Source organism: Manihot esculenta, chromosome 18, assembly GCF_001659605.2.
Source record: "Manihot esculenta cultivar AM560-2 chromosome 18, M.esculenta_v8, whole genome shotgun sequence".
NCBI lineage: Eukaryota > Viridiplantae > Streptophyta > Magnoliopsida > Malpighiales > Euphorbiaceae > Manihot > Manihot esculenta.
In genome coordinates this window covers 594,397-613,366 of record NC_035178.2, presented here as the reverse complement: position 1 = coordinate 613,366, position 18,970 = coordinate 594,397, and the positions used below count along the sequence as shown (strand labels likewise).

At 38.1% G+C, this 18,970-nt stretch overlaps 3 protein-coding genes across 6 annotated transcripts; 2 read left to right on the top strand and 1 right to left on the bottom strand.

Moving 5' to 3' along the window:
- The first annotated feature begins 5,973 nt into the window (after nt 1–5,973).
- On the top strand, nt 5,974–11,209 carry LOC110606108 (DEAD-box ATP-dependent RNA helicase 42). 4 transcript variants are annotated; one of them, XR_002486485.2, is made up of 4 exons: nt 5,974–6,489; nt 6,592–10,201; nt 10,713–10,797; nt 10,921–11,209. XR_002486485.2 is itself a non-coding variant. In XM_043952903.1 (2 exons), the coding sequence occupies exon 1, from the start codon at nt 6,675–6,677 to the stop codon at nt 10,197–10,199; it is 3,525 nt and encodes a 1,174-aa protein (XP_043808838.1). In that variant the 5' UTR covers nt 5,974–6,674; the 3' UTR covers nt 10,200–10,201; nt 10,713–11,209. The 4 variants fall into 4 exon arrangements, 2 of the variants coding, with proteins under 2 accessions (XP_043808838.1, XP_043808839.1); XR_006349324.1 differs by having other exon boundaries at nt 5,974–10,201; XM_043952903.1 differs by having other exon boundaries at nt 5,974–10,201; nt 10,713–11,209.
- Nucleotides 11,210–11,948: 739 nt separating this feature from the next.
- Nucleotides 11,949–16,186, top strand: LOC110605807 (protein PIN-LIKES 3). Its single transcript, XM_043952881.1, has 10 exons — nt 11,949–12,721; nt 12,799–12,878; nt 12,968–13,092; nt 13,731–13,852; nt 13,984–14,193; nt 14,743–14,832; nt 15,252–15,352; nt 15,436–15,488; nt 15,561–15,746; nt 15,955–16,186. Exons 1-10 carry the CDS (start codon nt 12,587–12,589, stop codon nt 16,077–16,079), a joined length of 1,227 nt encoding a protein of 408 aa, XP_043808816.1. The 5' UTR covers nt 11,949–12,586; the 3' UTR covers nt 16,080–16,186.
- Nucleotides 16,139–18,603, bottom strand: LOC110605808 (cyclin-dependent kinase B2-2). The gene is made up of 8 exons (XM_021744446.2): nt 18,286–18,603; nt 17,532–17,673; nt 17,378–17,439; nt 17,140–17,251; nt 16,966–17,059; nt 16,805–16,874; nt 16,577–16,715; nt 16,139–16,473 (listed from the first exon to the last, which is right to left on the bottom strand). Exons 1-8 carry the CDS (start codon nt 18,510–18,512, stop codon nt 16,381–16,383), a joined length of 939 nt encoding a protein of 312 aa, XP_021600138.1. The 5' UTR covers nt 18,513–18,603; the 3' UTR covers nt 16,139–16,380.
- Nucleotides 18,604–18,970: the final 367 nt, after the last annotated feature.

Sequence of the window (18,970 nt, the reverse complement as noted above, 5' to 3'; positions counted from 1 at the left end):
AATTGAACATTCAATATTGTACATGAACCATAATACTTTTACACTCATTTATAGCACAAGAGATGGAGCATCATATCTTCTTTCTTTCTTGGAAATCTAAGAAATATCAAGATTCTAATCATTTTCCTCTGTTTTCATATTTCTATCTTCACATAATTCACTAATTTAGCTACGTCTACGGGTTTAGATTTTTTTTATTTTTCTATAATTTTTTTTAAAAAATACATAAGGAGAGTATTACATTTTCATATGTTTAGAAAAAATACAAAAATAAATAAAATAGTTCTAAAAAAATTTGCCACCATGAGATATGATGTACAGTTATTAGACTTCATGTCTCAATATTTTCTTCTCTTCTTGACTACTCTTTATCACACATCTATCAAGAACATGTTTCACTTCTTTTTATCAGCTCATATTATCAATTGCAGAATTTATGGAACTACAACCTTGGCAACAAAAATGCCTGCTGGAATGCTTGAAGGTACATTCAAAGTTGCTGGGGATATTGAAACAGTTAGATTAGAAAAGGGAAAGCTTTGATAGGTTTGTTCAAGAGCTAAGGGGTAAGATGTTAGATAAAATTCAAGCTTTAAAATCCAGCATCCACATATCTGTGGGATTCAGATGAGGCTTTTTTTTTTTAGAATATTGATAAAGTTTAAAGAGTTAAATTTATTTTGAAAGTCTAAAACTTTATTTAAATATAAAATATTATATTAATTAAATCTTTTAGTTTTTAGTATTGCATTTATGGTAATTTATCGTGGCTCAAATCTCATTTTGATCGTAATATTTTGACACATGAAAAAATGAATTTTTTTTTTTAATTTTCTCTTAATTTCAACATGAATTAACAATTCAAGAGGAGAAGATACAAGATTTCAATGCCAAGAAGACTATCATTCTTGAAGAAAAAGCAATTTTGCAGGGTGGACGAAAACATCTAAAGCTGATGAAGAGAAAGAAACTAGTATTATAGTAAAAATAATATTATCTACATCTGATAAGGCTTAGAGTTGTGATAAGATTTAGAGTCATAATAAGGTTAGAGTTGTGATAAGATCTAGAGTTATGATAAAGTTTAGAGTTGGTTGAGATAATATTTGTTATTCATACAATCTGTATCCAACTCAACCACTGATATATACTATATAAATGTATTCTATACAGAAATACAAAGAACACATAGAATTCTCAATACCATAAATCTTCTATATGGTATCAGAGTTATAAAGGCTTTACAGCAAATTCTTCTCTTTTCTTTTACATTTTTCTCATCTTATTCTTTCTTCTGTTCGTACCAGCAATGGCTAACACTGAGCAATCTCTTGTTTCAACCACTATTGGATCCACATCATCTATTCCCAACACTGAGCAATCTCTTGTTTCAACCACTATCAGCTCCACATCATCTATTCCCAATATTCATATTCCAAACGTCACTCAATTTCTCACCATTAAACTCACTTCGGCTAATTATTTGCTATGGCATGCACAAATCATGCCTCTTCTTCATGGATACAGATTGGCTTCTCATGTCGATGGTACTGTTATTACACCAGATCGGTTTTTATCCACTGGCGAACCAAATCCCGCATTTATGGATTGATTCTATCACGATCAGATCGTTCGTAGCTGGATCAATTGTTCCGTTTCTGAATCTATTCTTCATCAGATCACTCGTTGCACCACTGCCAAGGATGCCTGGGACAAGCTCACTGTAATCTATTCCGTCGGTGCTAAAATGCAGATTCAGCAGCTGCGTAAACAACTCAAGCATCTGCAACGAGGTAATGATTCGATTGACAATTACATGCGTAAAGCGAAATCGTATTATGATCAGCTTTGTGCATTAGAAGGATCTGTTACCGAGGAAAATCTTGTGTGCGATATTTTGGAAGGATTGGGTTCGGATTATCGTCCTTTTACGCGTGCTATAGAAGCACGAAATACTCAGATTACTTTTGATGAGATGTATGCATTACTACTCAGTGAAGAATCCCAATTGAAGTTTGATTCTCTCACTCTTAATTCTGTCGTTCCTACTACTGCTCACTATGCAAATTCTGGGCGAGGCAGTAGAGGGCGTGGCCGTGGTTACCGTGGGCGTGGTGGACAGTCATCATACCAAGGACACAGTTTTGGGCAGTCTAGTTATGCTTCTAGTCGTGGCACTTCTACTTTAACATTTTTTAATTGCAATGGAACAGGACATGTTTCAAAACAATGTCCCTCACCTCGCACCAATCCTCAAGCCAATGTAGCCAAAACTCAAACTGAACCTCTTCAGGCTTGGACAGTGGATTCCGGTGCAAATTATCATCTAGCAGCTAATCAGGAAACTATAGCTCATCCTATTCCTGTCAATGATGCCACCGCTTTCACAATTGCCAATGGTAAAACTCTTCCTGTCTTATCTCGTGGTTCTTCAATTACTTCTATTAATGGTCATAATTTTCGTTTGAATGATGTCCTTTATTCACCTGCTATCACTAACAATTTAATGTCAGTTTCTGCTTTTACCTCACAAAATAACACTTCAATTGAATTTTTCCCTGACAAATATTTTGTGAAGGATATCCCCACGAAACAGGTATTATACCAAGGCCTGAGTGACAATGGCCTGAGTGACAATGGCCTTTATCTCTTTTCTTTGCAGCAAGTTCGGTCATTCTCTCCAAAAGCTTTCCCAGCAACAGTTTCATTATGCCATGAGCGGCTAGGACATGCAAATTTTCGAGTTGTTCATGATGTTCTTAGATCTAATAATATTTCTTTTGTTTCTAGTAATAAATTTCATCATTGTCATGCTTGTAATGTGAGTAAATCACATAAATTACCGTTTGTTGATTCTCTTTATCGTGCTAAACAGCCTCTTGAACTCATTTGTTCTGACGTTTGGGGTCCTGCCCATGTTGTTTCTGTTGATGATTTTCGTTATTATGTGATTTTCTATGATCATTTTAGTAAATATTGCTGGTTATATTTTCTTAAACAAAAATCTGATGAAGAATCTGTCTTTGTTCAATTTCGATGTTTAGTGGAAAAATATTTTGGACTACCTATCAAAAACTTTCAATCGGATTGGGGGGGAGAATTTCGGTCTTTGTCCAATTACTTGAAACAACATGGGATTTCACAAAGGGTTTCTTGTCCTCACACTCCTGAACAAAATGGATGTGCAGAACGAAAGTATAGGCATATTGTTGAGTTAGGCCGATCTCTATTACATCATGCTTCAGTTCCTTACAATTACTGGACCTATGCCTTCAATACTGCTACCTACACAATAAATAGATTGCCCTCTTCATCCAATAACAAACGCACTCTCTATGAAATTTTATTTCATGAGAAACCTACTTATAATGAATTGCGTGTGTTTGGTTCATTGTGTTATCCTTGGTTGAAACCTTATTCATCTCACAAACTTGCTCCTAAGTCTTCTCGTTGTATTTTTTTTGCTATAGTAAACTTCATAAAGGGTATACTTGTCTTGAAATTTCTTCTGGTCGGCTTTTTATCTCACGCCATGTCTTGTTTTTTGAGCAGGAGTTTCCTTTTAAGAAGTTGGATGATAATGGCACTACCTCAGTGGCTGAAGTGAGTCCTACGTCCATTCCATTACCACCCATTCCACCTTTGTCAAATACACAACCTGGTATCCTAGGAGCAGCTCCAAAACGCAACTTACAAACCTCTCCTAGACATCAAAATGATGCTGCTTCCATTTCTCCAGCCCTTACCCAAAACGACGCCACAACTAACACAAGTGAGGCCCACATACCAAGCCCATCACCTGAGCGCACCGTATCACTAAATACTAACCAAATCGAGCTGATCAATTTTCGTCCTGTTCCTTTGCACGTTAAGACACATTCCATGGTGACTAGAGAGCAAACGGACAAGCTCAAACCGTAAATTCCATGGTCTCCAAAGTTAAATAATGTGACTGCTTCTTTCTCAGTACCTAGTTGCTATACTCAAGCTGTCAAAGATCCAAATTGGCATGATGCCATGATTCAAGAGCTTAATGCTTTAATTCAAGCCGGAACTTGGGAATTCGTCTCTCGGGACAAGGCACAGAATATAGTTGGTTGTAAATGGGTGTTCAGAGTTAAACAGAAATCTGATGGCATTATTGATAGATATAAGGCTCGCCTTGTTGTTAAAGGATATCATCAACGTCCCGGCATTGATTATTTTGAAACCTTTTCACCGGTTGTCAAACCAACTACTATTCGAATAATTTTGTCCTTAGCCGTCTCAAATGGTTGGTTAGTGAAACAATTAGATGTTTCTAATGCTTTTCTACATGGAGATTTGGATGATGAAGTTTACATGGAACAGCCTCTAGGTTTCACTGATACATCTAAACCAGATCATGTTTGTCGTCTACGCCGTTCACTATACGGTCTTCGTCAAGCTCCACGTCAGTGGTATAAACGTCTGTTTTCAGCCTTAATCAATCAAGGGTTTCGAGTCTCTCCTGCCGATTCCTCTCTATTTTGCTATGACAAGAACAATATCAAGTTGTTTATCCTTGTGTATGTGGACGATATTATCATGACCGGTACATGCAGTCATACTTTAAATCATATTATTTCCTCTCTCAAATCTGAGTTCCTGTTGAAAGATTTGGGCACATTGGAGTATTTCCTTGGTATGGAGGCAACTTGGACCGCTGATGGACTTTTGTTAACTCAACAAAAGTATATCCTTGACTTGCTTCACAAGGCACAGATGGGAGACTGCAAGGGAATCTCCACACCAGCAACTCCAAAAGATAAGATGTCTGCTATACAAAGCCGCCCAATGAGTGATTCCACGTTATATCGGAGTATAGTAGGTGGATTGCAATACTTGAGTTTAACCCGACCCGAGGTCTGTTATTCAGTTCACAAGGTTTCTCAGTTTCTTCATGCACCTACTGAGGATAATTGATGTTCAGTTAAGCGTATATTGAGGTATCTCAAGCACACTGTTGGTCATGGTCTTTACATCTCCAAATCGGCAAATACATATTTGAATATATATACTGATGCTGATTAGGCGAGTGACATTGATGATCGCAAGTCTACCACAGGTTATGCTATTTTCATGGGCACAAATCTCATATCTTGAAATTCCAAGAAACAACAAACAGTTGCTCGTTCATCAACAGAGGCTGAATATCGAGCTATTGGTCTTGCTGTCACTGAATTAACTTGGATTCAGTCAATGTTGCGTGACATTACTTTCCATTCCACCAAAACTCCTAACTTGTGGTGTGATAATATTGGCGCAACATATCTTTCTATCAATCCTATTTTCCATGCTCGGACGAAGCACTTGAAAGTCGATTTTCATTTCGTTCGTGATAAGGTGCAAAAGAATGAAGTCAAAGTATAATTTATTTGCTCTAAAGATCAATTAGCTGACATTCTGACTAAACCATTATTCAAAATGCGGCATCAAACTCTAATGCAACATTTAACAATTCGTCCTGTCCCTACAATGCACGAATTGAGGGGGCGTGATAAGGTTTAGAGTTGTGATAAGATTTAGAGTCATGATAAGGTTAGAGTTGTGATAAGATTTAGAGTTGATTGAGATAATATTTGTTATTCATACAATCTGTATCCAACTCAACTAGTATATACTATATAAATGTATTTTATACAGAAATACAAAGAACACATACAATTTTCAATACCATAAATCTTCTATAACATCAGTTGACAAGGAGAAAAGACAATGTTAGGGTGGGGGGCTAGTGAGGTGGAAGATTTATTTTGCTAAGAGCAACTCTTTGTATGATCAAATATATCACTATTAGTTACTTAAAGTCTGTTTAGGATGTTGTTACTGCTGTTCAAAAATTATTACTAGTTTTTAATTTTAATTAAACACGAAATTTTCTTTAAAGATAAATGGGCTTGGACCGAGAATGATTATCAGGCAGCTTGCATCAAGGCCCAAAGAGCCTCAAAGAGTTCAACCCATCGGCTGCTCTGCATCCCATATCGCCGTCTCGTCTTGTCCTCTCCAGCACGCACTCGCTCAACATACTCGCCATATCCTTTTTGTTCTTTTTGTTTCTTCCTTTTGGGGTGGAATTTTTCCTTTTTGAAATTGCACAGTGAATATTGAGCTTCAAAGCATTCTGTGAAGATTATTATAATTTTTCTAAAGAAAATCTGTTAGCGTCATTGTATTCTCAAGTCTAATCCAGATTCTCTTTTCTCTTAATGGCTAATGTAGTTAGGGTCCAATTTTTTTAATATTGCTTTCGAGCCGTGGAGAGCATTGTCGAAATCCGTTTTACTCAGTGTGTACTTTTGCACGCATCTCTTTGGACAGTCTGTTCCTTGTTAAACATTAAATATCACAGTTTCAATGGGAAATTCAGAAAGCCATCAGCCCTCTTTTAAGTTGAAGAGATGATAAACGTAAACAACCAGAACTTTAGGTTTTCGACGACCTTATTGAAGGATTGCTAGATTTAAGGTATGATTTGATTTGTTAAAAAAAAAAAAAAAAGAGATCTCCTTGGAGTTTGCATCAATAAATGGAGTTTTTGAAGCTTGGTTTTTATTAAATTTGAATCAGGTTAAACAGTTTATGGATGCGAGGCATAAGGTTTTCGGGGAATAGGAAATCCATGAATTTTTTAGTATCCTGTGTGTTTTTTCATGCAACATAAATCACCTGTTTTTGGTGTTGTTGATTTACCAAACAATATCATTATGGAGGATGTAAAACATAAATCTAGGAAGGAAGATTCGAAAAGGAAGGAGGAGGATTCTAAGAGAAGCCACCATGATCGAGAAAGGGAGCGTGATAAGGAGCGAAATGGAGAGAGGCACCGGGATAGAGAGAAGAGGGACCGCGAAAGCCGACGTTCTGAAAGAGAGAAGAGTACTGATTCTGATAATAAATTTGAGAGAGAGCGGGACAAGGATAAAAGAAGCAGAGATAATGAAAGAGAAAGACCCAAGCATAGGAAGAGAGACAGAGACAGGGAAGATCGGGACCGAGAGAGGGAGGAGAAAAGGGACAGGACAAGGGAGAAAGAGAGGGAGAGGGAGAGGGAAAGAGACAAAGACAGAGATAAGAGGGACCGTGATAGGGAAGAACGTGAACGGGAGAGGGACAGAAGGGAACGTGACAGAGAAGAAGTAGAGAGAGAGAAGGAGATAGACAGGGAAAAGGAGAGGGAGAGGAGGGAGAGAGAAAGGGAGAGGAGGACAAGGGAAAAGGAGAGGCGTAGAGAATTCATCAGTGAGGATGTTAGTGATGATGATTCCAGGGAGCGCGATAGGAAGCGGCGGAGGGATGATGATGACTACAGAGACAGAGCACATGAACAGAGCACTAGTGGCAGGTCAAAGAGGCACAGAGAGGACAGTGAGGGGAGCCCAAGGAAAAGGAGCGGTGAGGATGACTCATATAGGAAAGAGAAAAGAACTCGAGAGGAGGAATTAGAGGATGAACAGAAGAGATTGGATGAGGAAATGGAAAAGAGAAGAAGAAGAGTTCAGGAGTGGCAAGAGTTGAGAAGGAAAAAGGAAGAATCTGAGAGGGAAAAGCATGGGGAGGTAGCTAATATGGATGAACCGAAGACAGGTAAAACTTGGACGCTTGAAGGAGAATCTGATGATGAAGAAGCACCTCCCACAGGGAAATTGGAGATGGACAAGGAACTGGATGAAAATTCAAATCCTGATAAAGAAGTTGGAGATGCATCAGTGGTAGACTTTAAAAGTGGGACATCTGTTTCAGAGAATGGTGTTGATGGTGTTGTTGGGGATGAGGAGATTGATCCATTAGATGCTTTCATGAATTCCATGGTCTTACCTGAAGTTGAGAAACTAAACAATGCAGTGTCTACTCAAACTTTTCATGATAATAAAGTCGAATTAAAGAAGAAAGACAAAAAGGAGAATGGAAACAATGGAGAACAGCTTAAGAAAGGCTTCAGTAAATCTCTTGGGAGAATAATTCCTGGTGAAAATTCTGATTCAGATTATGGCGACCTTGAGAATCATGAACATCCTTTGGATGATGAAGATGATGACGAGTTCATGAAGAGGGTGAAGAAGACAAAAGCTGAGAAGCTATCTGTTGTTGATCACTCGAAGATTGATTACAAACCTTTCCGCAAAAATTTCTATATTGAAGTGAAGAAGATATCGAAGATGACTCCCGAAGAGGTTGCTGCTTATAGGAAACAATTAGAATTAAAAATACATGGAAAGGATGTTCCAAAACCGGTTAAAACGTGGCACCAAACTGGACTTGCAAATAAAATTTTGGAGGCAATAAAGAAGCTTAACTATGAGAAGCCAATGCCGATTCAAGCTCAGGCACTGCCAATAATTATGAGCGGCAGAGACTGTATAGGCATTGCAAAAACTGGCTCAGGAAAAACCCTCGCTTTTGTGCTGCCAATGCTGAGGCATATCAAGGACCAGCCACCTGTGGAAGCTGGAGATGGGCCAATTGGGCTTATAATGGCACCCACAAGGGAGCTTGTTCAGCAGATCCACAGTGATATAAAGAAGTTTGCCAAAGTACTGGCAATTAGATGTGTGCCCGTATATGGAGGCTCTGGTGTTGCTCAACAGATCAGCGAATTAAAGCGGGGTACTGAAATTGTTGTCTGTACTCCAGGTAGGATGATCGATATACTTTGCACAAGCGGGGGTAAAATTACAAATCTGCGCAGAGTCACTTATCTAGTCATGGATGAAGCTGATCGGATGTTTGACATGGGCTTTGAACCTCAAATCACTAGAATTGTCCAGAATATTCGCCCAGGTCGTCAAACTGTACTCTTTTCTGCTACTTTTCCTCGGCAGGTTGAGATTTTGGCTCGTAAAGTATTAAACAAGCCTGTGGAAATTCAGGTTGGTGGGAGGAGTGTGGTGAACAAGGACATAACTCAGTTAGTTGAGGTACGGCCAGAAAGTGAAAGGTTCTTGAGACTCCTAGAACTACTTGGTGAATGGTATGAGAAGGGAAAAATCTTGATATTTGTCCAATCACAGGAGAAATGTGATGCTTTGTTCGGGGATTTGCTCAAGCATGGTTATCCTTGCCTTTCACTTCATGGAGCTAAGGATCAAACAGACCGTGAGTCTACCATTTCTGATTTCAAAAGCAATGTCTGCAATTTGTTGATTGCCACAAGTGTTGCAGCCAGGGGTTTAGATGTGAAGGAGCTTGAACTTGTGATTAATTTTGATGTCCCAAACCACTATGAGGATTATGTTCACCGTGTTGGTCGAACAGGCCGAGCTGGTCGCAAAGGTTGTGCCATCACATTTATTTCTGAGGAGGATGCAAGATATGCCCCGGATCTTGTAAAAGCGTTGGAACTCTCTGAACAAGTTGTTCCAGAGGATCTGAAAGCTCTTGCTGATGGCTTTATGGCCAAAGTTAATCAGGGGCTTGAGCAAGCCCATGGAACTGGTTATGGTGGGAGTGGTTTTAAGTTCAATGAAGAGGAGGATGAAAAGAGGATAGCAGCAAAGAAAGCACAAGCAAAAGAATATGGCTTTGAGGAAGACAAGTCAGATTCAGAAGATGAAGATGAAGGGGTTCGTAAGACAGGTGGTGACATCTCACGCCAGGCTGCCTTTGCTCAGCAATTAGCTTCTCTTGCTGCTGCCTCCAAGGGCAGTTCATTTTCTACTCCAACTCCTATCTCAGCTGCTCAATTGCTTCCCGCTGCTGGATTACCTGTTTCTTTGCCAGGTGTCATGGGCTTAACAATTCCAGGTGCAGCTACAGTTTTGCCAGGGGCTGGAGTACCTGTTGTTAATAACGATAACACAGTTAAGGCAATTGCAGCTGCCCTCAACTTGCAGCATAACCTTGCAAAAATCCAAGCTGATGCAATGCCTGAACATTATGAAGCAGAGCTTGAGATTAATGATTTCCCCCAAAATGCTCGGTGGAAGGTTACTCACAAGGAAACATTGGGTCCAATTTCTGAATGGACTGGTGCTGCTATTACTACCAGGGGAAAGTATTTTCCACCAGGCCGGATTCTAGGACCAGGAGAACGTAAGCTCTACTTATTCTTTGAGGGACCTAGTGAAACATCTGTTAAGAAAGCTAAAACAGAACTAAAACGTGTTTTGGAAGACATCACAAACCAGGCATTATCACTTCCTAGTGGAGCGCAACCAGGGAGATACTTGGTTATTTAAGTGTAAGTTATTAATATTTCTATGTTGGCATGAATCTGTGCTCTTGCTAAAATATGCTTTGTGATTTTTGTATTCTGATGTGTAGTTGTTTTGTTTTGAGAACTTTCTTTTAGGATTATGAAAATAAGTAAATGCCTTTTTTTGTTTTTTCCTTTTCTGAAATGTAGCTTATATTTTGTTCTTGGAACGGTGAGCCTTAGAGCTGATTTTTTATCCACCCCTCCACCATCCGGGTGCCCTTTCTTATTCTGTTGTTGGTCATGGTGCAAACCACAGCCTATTGTCAAATGTGATGAGAAGATTGTTTTGTGTGTGTTTGAGTTTTAGACTTTCATTTCTCATCGCCTTGTTTCTTTATATACATATATCCTGTATCATCTCAAGTTAGCTGTCATATTTTTAATTTCTCAAGTTAGCTGTACAGATGTTTAATTGTTGTCAATTTCCATGTGTATCTTTCTTCCCCTTTTAATTTCTTCCTTTTTTGTGTTTCCTCTTTTACTATGGATCAAGGGATGATTTAAGCGTATGCCTGCATGGCCAGATTAGTTTCTGCTCATTGCCTTTGCCATCATGGCTGTTGAAGAGAATGGATCCGGTGGGATGCTTTGCCATTTCACTCGTTACTGATGAACATAATGGAGGGTTTCAAAACTCTATTTTACTGTGCTTATCTTGTTTCCTTGTTGTGGATCTGATAAACTGTTTGATGTTGTTGCAGGTGTATTTGGAAGAAGTTTCAAAGATACATTTTTAGCCTTTTAGAAGTCCACTGGGATTGCAATTTGAGGAGGATTACAGTGACAAAAGTGGCCATTTATCGGTGTTGCATTGTAGGGGGTGTCCTTGTTTACGGTATTGGATAGGCTAAAATACCAAATATATTTGGTATCTTGTGGTCCTGCTGTCCACAATACTGGAGCATGCCTGGATTCATTTGATTGTGTTCCTTTTATTCATCTTTTTCTGATTTACTTGAATGGTATGATAATAGTTATTATTTGGTGGGAGTTGAATAGTTGTTATTAGGTAGAAATCCTCTTCCATGAATGAAAGCTATTTTGTTTTAGTAAAAAAAATAGTTGTAATGAGGGTGCTATTATGTTGCGTTGCATGCTCTGAGACAAGGTTGGTAGGGGACAGCGGTTTCCTTTTGTTCTTCAAGCGTTTTTTTTCTTAAAAAAAAAAAATTTACATAAATATTTTTAATCACTGATTTTTAAGAGGTAAAATAAATATTTTGTATAGTATTATTTAAAATGCTATTGAATTTTAAAAATTTTTATAATTGAAGCATGCTAAATTTATTTTTTAGTTAAATATATTTTTTAATTAAATATATTTTTTAATTAAATATATTTAAAAATGTTTTTATTATCAGCAATTCCTCTGAAAGGATTTATTTATTTTTTAATCAAAGATATAGTTCCATTAAAAGCAGGCGAACGGGCGAGTTTTCTTCGTATCATTTAAAAGAGCTTTGCATGGTTGGCTGCGTTGATGATAAAATTATTCGTTTTGGCTGTTTATTCGTTTTTGGGAATTCGCAATACAATTTTATCGTTTAGGTGACCAAACTTGAGGAGCAGACAAAATGAAGTATATTTGGAAAGACTAAAAAAATTGAGCGTCGTATCCAAATTGATCTTTTTATTCGCCGTTGTCAGAGAAGCGTAATCTAATCCCCCCTCTATCTTTAGGAGGAAATAACGATAATTATTGGAGCGGAGGAGGCCCATTTTTCCTTTTCTTTTTCTTTTTCTTCCAAAAACAGAAAGTGGAGTGTGATTATAATCTGCGGCCAATAACTCTAATTTCATATGTTTTAAAAGGATCTCAGCTGTACAGCAAATAAGGTGTTCGATGAGCCGTAAAAATAAAAATACTTTTTGGTTTCTGTAGTCGATAATGGCAACTGGAACTAGACAGGCTTCCCGCGACTCGCGCGCTAGTACGTGTTGCTCTCCTCCTTTTTTGCTTTATCAAAGCAGAAAGGAAGCAAACCATTTCTTCATCTTCTCTTGTTTCACAGTTCTGATCTGTAAGTTCACGTAGATCCCTTCTCCTGCATATCTAACGCATGCACACGTATTCCAGGCCAAGAACACCCACACGTTTCACTGAGAATGCTATTTTGCATCCTTCCAGAAAAACCAAATTTAGCAAGGCATTTTTAGATCATCCTATGGTCCTTTTTGTATTATTTTTGCATGTCACGCCATTAAATGTTATGATCAACTACCTCCTAAGCCTGCACCGGTGATCAAAACTTGCTCCTTTCTTTTTTAAAAAGGTTCCTACGATTTGATTGGGGAGAATTCAAGTAGATCTTTAACTGGGAGAGGTGAAAACCATCTTCATATTTGGTAAAAGAAATTTTCATCAACATGGGGCTTTTGGATCTCTTCATTGTTTCATCAATCCCAGTCTTGAAAGTGCTACTGATTACTTCACTCGGGACCTTTCTTGCTCTAGATCGGGTGGATATCTTGAGGGAAGATGCTAGAAAGCACGTAAATAATGTAAGCAGTTGCTGCTGGGATTTTAAACCCTTCTTTATCTTGTTATAATTATTATTATTTGGGTTGTCTGTGACCAGGTTGTATTTTATGTATTCAATCCCGCCCTTGTGGCTTCCAAACTTGCGGAAACTGTCTCGTATGACAGCATAGTGAAGTTGTGAGTGAAGCTTCATGAGAACTGTCTGTTCGATGGTCAATTTGATATTTTATTAAATTTTCTAAATTATGATTTGTTTAATCCTGTAGATGGTTCATGCCGTTAAATATCCTCATCACCTTCATCGTTGGTTCAATACTTGGCTGGATTCTTGTTCAACTTACAAGGCCTCCCCCGCACCTACGTGGCCTTATAGTGGGTTGCTGTGCTGCTGGTAACTCCCAATTCTAATCCATGTACTACTGCAAATAGCTTATTTCTATATATTTTACTTTTTCTCCTGGATCTGAGATATTGCTTAGCTTCTGAAAAAACCATTGCTAAATGTTACAAAGATTGAGGATGTTATGGGCGGTATGCTCTTAAGAATTACAATATTTGGGAATAATATGGGCAAATACAATACAGAGGAAGTTGGCTATTTTTTCTCTTGTGGATTCAAATATCAAGATGAACTTGATGTTTTTATGTCCTCTTCTGCTCTTCTGGCTTCATTCAAGTCAGATAGATTTGATTGTCTAAGATTTTTTCACATATTTATGGCTTCACAGTTTAATATCTGTGTGATGCTCCTGATAAGATGAACTGCACCTTCAACTCTATATTGGATTCCACACTTAGCTTTCGTTACTTGGTCTAGCATCTGCTCTCTGGAAATTCCCAACTTACCATCTCCAATACATTAATTTTGCTTCTCTTCTTGTGAATGTTAGCTGATCCCGTTCTTCCAAAGTAATCCTATATAACTCGAGTCTTTAAACAGTATCTTTTCAATTTAACCAACTTGGAAAATTTTTTTTCCTCCTGCAGTACATTTTTTCTTGCTATTGAATTTAGAGTTTATTTGAGCAGGGAATTTGGGGAACATGCTTCTTATTATGATCCCAGCAGTTTGCAAAGAAAAAGGAAGCCCATTCGGAGCTCCTGATGTATGTCAGTCATATGGATTGGCCTATGTTTCATTGTCAATGGCGGTATGTAGTATATATAATTCACCATCTTTCTGAAGCGATCGTGCAACTCTGGCTGCAAGTCATGTGTTTGCATCCCTTGATTATGGAGAATTCATTCCACATCTTTTTTCTTGCTCATTGGAACTCTTCAGATAGGAGCCATTTATCTATGGTCTTATGTCTACAATATTGTGCGGGCTTCTGCAGCTGGGACTACCAAAGACTACATAGATAAATGTTCAAGAGAAAGCTCTGCAATTGAACAGGGGATTTGCACAGAGCCTCTGCTTCCTTCCAAGGATTCCCTGGCATCTGAACGCCGAATACATCAGGATGCACTGCCTGGCAGTAGGCAATTCGAGGTTTTTCCTGCCTGCTCTCTTAACCTTTTTTTACATCTTGTGTGCTGTTCAAAAATTTATTCTACCTTTTCACTGCTCTTATGTGTAGTAGAACTTCTACTTCTACTTACTTTGTAACAATTTTCTTTTGGCAGATATCATATCATTAGCATTTCTTCCTTGCAAATTAGGTTCATTAGCATTTCTTCCTTGCAAATTAGGTTTATTTCCCATCTTTAACTGCAGCTCAGTTGTAATATCTTCTTGGGCATTTTTTTTCCCATAAAGTAAGAGGCCTATCCTCAATGGCCAGTTAATGTGTGGTGGAGTTTCTATCTTCTCATACTGACATTGTGGATTTTAATGTTAGATTGATAACATAGCAGTTCCTTCTACTATTTGAAGGGAAATGGTAGTTGTGGCATCTTTTTAGCAATTATTGCCAAAATTAGGACGTAGGCTTCGTGTGTAGAGGGCTTGTTACATTCTTTCTATTGCAATATTTCTCATATTACTCGTGAAAACTATCTCTTGGGGCTGAAGGAATTGATCTTTCTAGTATTGTCACAGATGGAAGATTCGGGCAATCAGCAACTACTGAGAAAGCTGCTTGGAAATATTAATTGGAAGACAATATTTGCACCTTCCACCATTGGAGCGGTATGAGCACCTTGCTTGCCATTATCTCTTTCCTTTGCTTCTAACTTCAGCAAAGATAATTTGACTGGCGATACATGATTCTGAATGGATCAGGAAAACTTGGTCCATTGATTTTGGCAATCAAACTGATCTGATTTTCTTTAGGAAAATCTTCGGAAATGATTATTCAAGTTATCACTGGAGGCTTTATGTGTATTGAGCTCAAAGTTTTCATTGTTCCGGAAAAGAAGTATGCTGTGTGATGTGTTAGCGTGACTGTTAAATGATTAATGCCATATGAACAGTGAACTGAATCTCGTGAGACTTTTCTGAGCTATTGATTGAACATTGCCTTGTCTCAAAATAATAATAATAATAATAATAATAATAAAAGAGAAAGATTGAACATTAACTAAACTGTGTAGTTGCTTGCTGTACAGATAGTTGGATTCACGATTGGACTCATTCCCTACAGCCGGAAGATAATGATCGGTGGTGATGCTCCTCTTCATGTAATTCAAGACACTGCTTCCTTGCTGGGGTAAACTACACTCGTTATCTATTATTTATGTCCATGTCATTTCTTCCTATCAAGTTCTTTATGTTTCCTTCGTTTGACTGTAGGGAAGCAGCCATCCCAACTCTCACCCTGATTGTAGGTGGCAACCTTCTGAAAGGTATTCATTAACTAATGGCTGATTTGGTGTTGAGAAATTGATGGTTGCAAACTTACAATTTGATTCTCTCAGGTCTAGGAGGGTCAGGAATGCAGAAATCTATAATTTTGGGTATTATAGTTGCTCGTTATATTGCGCTGCCCCTGATTGGCATTTTCATTGTTAAAGGAGCTCTCCGCTTAGGTTTTATTCCTGCAGATCCTTTGTATCAATTTGTTCTTCTGCTTCAATTTGCAGTTCCACCAGCTATGAACATAGGTATCAGCTTAAATCAATTTCGTGGCATGGTTTCAGTTTTCCTAATTTATTTATTAGCATATTCTATATGCATGCCTCTAAAAAAAAGGCATCCATCAGTATAACTTGTTTGCTGTTTGCTGGCTTAGAACTATAATGAATTAATATACCAAAAAACAAAAAACTATAATGAAGATTAATGATTTTCTGTTGGCAACAACATTTTCAGGCGTCATCACCCAGTTGTTTGGAGCAGGTGAGACTGAATGTTCTGTGATCATGCTTTGGGCCTATGCATTGGCTTCGATTTCACTTACTCTTTGGTCAACGCTCTTCATGTGGCTAGTAGCTTAGTGCTGGTGTTACTTGTTTCTATGCAAACCATCATTGGACTTCACTTGCTCTTTTGTCAGTTTCATATAACAGGAGAATATCGAGTTAAATTCACGTTCTTTTTCTACAACATATTAAGGCATCAATTCATATATGCAACAAATTGTGCAACAATAAAATGATGTCATTGGATTTAAATTGCTAAGTTATCCAAACCGTTACAAGACGTAGGAACACTTAGTATGCTCGAGGGAAGCAAATAGACTTTCAATAGAGAATTTCCGTTGCCAACACCTGGCATTCCAACTATTATACTGCTTCTTCAAAGAATAGCCTTGTTCAGATCATCAAAGTAAGGGTGCTCCATAGCTTTCTTTGCTGAGATGCGCTTTGAAGGTTCATATTGCAACATATTCTGCAGAACATTTAAATTACAGGTCACTGTTATTTGAGCAAGACATGGGAGTCATATAATGTGATAACATCATTCACTCTTTTGTCATTGAACATGAACTTACTCCTAATAGATCTAATCCATCCTTCTCCAAATTTGGAACAGCTGATGACAGACTCTGGGGACTCCACTGGGGATACTCATGCCAGTTGACCAATTTGCTTACTCCTGGCCACACTTCTTCATTTGGCGTACCCAATAGTCTGCATCCAAGCATCATGTAGAATAATAAGACCAAGTAGAAAGCAGGTCAAAGACTTCCCTACTACAATAAAAGGGGCAGAAATAGCACCTGAATATATGCAGGAGCTGTTGCAATTCTGAATCCCCAGGGAAAAGTGCTTGCTTTGTGACCAGTTCAGCTAGTCAGTAAAAACCACACCATTTAGCAACGGAGTGAGAAGATGGATTAATTGCACCAATAAAAAAAAATTAACAGCTAGATGTCCTTACCGAATATACAACCTACAGACCACATATCCACTGCAGTTGAGTAATGGGTAGCCCCTAAAAGAACTTCAGGAGCTCTGTACCACAAGGTCAATATCTGAAACAAGAATTCTAATTTACTCTGCTATTGATGGTAATACGAGAGAATAAGCATGACAGAGGATTAACATTCACTACCTCATGAGTATACTTTCTGATAGGAAGAGTAAACGCTCGAGCTAGCCCTAGATCTGCAATCTTAAGCATCATTGTCTTTCTGTCCATCAAGAGGTTATGAGGCTTAAGATCCCTGATAGGAAAAAAGAGTCGAAAAGAAAGCATAGCAAACATTTTATTACATTTCTCTTGAGAAAGAAATATGGTAAAACCTGATATGAAGCAATAAAAGAACATAAATTACATATGTAGAAAGCACCTGTGTAAGATTCCATGCCCATGGCAGAAAGCAACTCCCTTGCACAGTTGATACATCAAGGTCTGCATGTTATGGAACGAGCATATAATTTAATAATTTATTGTTGATCCAAAACAAGATTCTCAACCAATTACAAAAGGGGATGCTCATGTACCTTAACAATTTTCACTGAAATATTCTCTCCAGTTTGGCGGAAACTTCGGATAAATTTCTTAAGATCGGTGTCCATGTACTCAAAAACCAAGTAGAGTACTGTCTTGCCTTCTTTGTTCAGGCCTTGTTTGACATCCATCAATCTACGGAAAAGAACAATCAAAGCAACAAAATTTACTTCTCTACTAAGGATAAATACAAGCAGAGAGAACAGGAACAGTGATCATAGCTCAACTGCGAGCAGCATTGGCAAAGCCCATTTCGCCATTAAGAAGAACCTCATATAAGCAACAGAGCAAATCACTCGAAGGGCGACACAAGTAATAAAGGGATCACCGGCCATTAGACAATTCCGAAAAGAATTAAACAATATGTGGAGCAAATCACTTGGCAAACGTTAATGAACCAGTCCAAATTCTGTTGACACTAGAGAACCAAGTGCCGTGATGAAGCTCATGAAAAAGGGGGAAAAAGTGAGTGCCAAACTGAGGCAGAAGAAAAGGATGCCAAAAAAGAACAAAGAAGAACACCTGAAACCCTACAACGGAAAAGTAAATGAGGAAACATGTTTAAATCAAACCCTAATCGCCCAAAACCAGAACAGAAAAATCTTGGAAATGACTGCTATAGATAGCGAGAAACAAATGTTGAATATTATGAAAAAACATACATGTATCACCATAATTGGAATTCAAGAAAAGAAAAAGAACATAGAGATGGTGGAAGAGAGACAAAAGATACAAGAAACACAGTACCTGACGACGTGAGGATCCCTAGAGAGCATACGCAAGATGGAGACTTCGCGGAGAGTAGTGGGAGGGACTCCTTCATCATCTTCGTGAAGACGAGTCTTCTTGAGGGCAACGATCTTGCCGGTTGCCCTCTCTCTTGCTCTGTACACCTTCCCGTAAGTTCCCTCTCCTACCTTCTCTAATTTCTCAAATGCCTCCATTACAGACATAGTTGTTGGTGGTCTCTCCATTCTCTTCTCTCTTTGATGGTATTAGAAATTAGAATAACGAGGAAGCAATAGACGCAGAATGTATATGAAACCCGTTGAGGGGATTCTTGACCGTTGGCCAACGGGAACCTATTTGAAATTCAAACTCAGAATTTTCTCATTTCCATAAATACCCCCATGACCAGGAGCTTCTCTTATACGCTTGCGCCCTTTTAAGTCCGGCGATCCAGAAAGCCCAATTTAAGGCCAGTGCATCCATTTTCCATTTTAAGGGATAAAAAATGCCCTTTGCCTTTCATATATTAATAAGAAATTAAGTCTAAATTTTATATTTGATTAATTATAAATTAATTCCTTGAAACTATACAATTTGATTGGGAGTTTCCAATTTGATATTTTACTTTTAAAAAGTATGGAAATACTTGAAAAATCAAGTTCAAATGTCGTGGGAATTTACTTTTGCTACATTAAATTTCAAT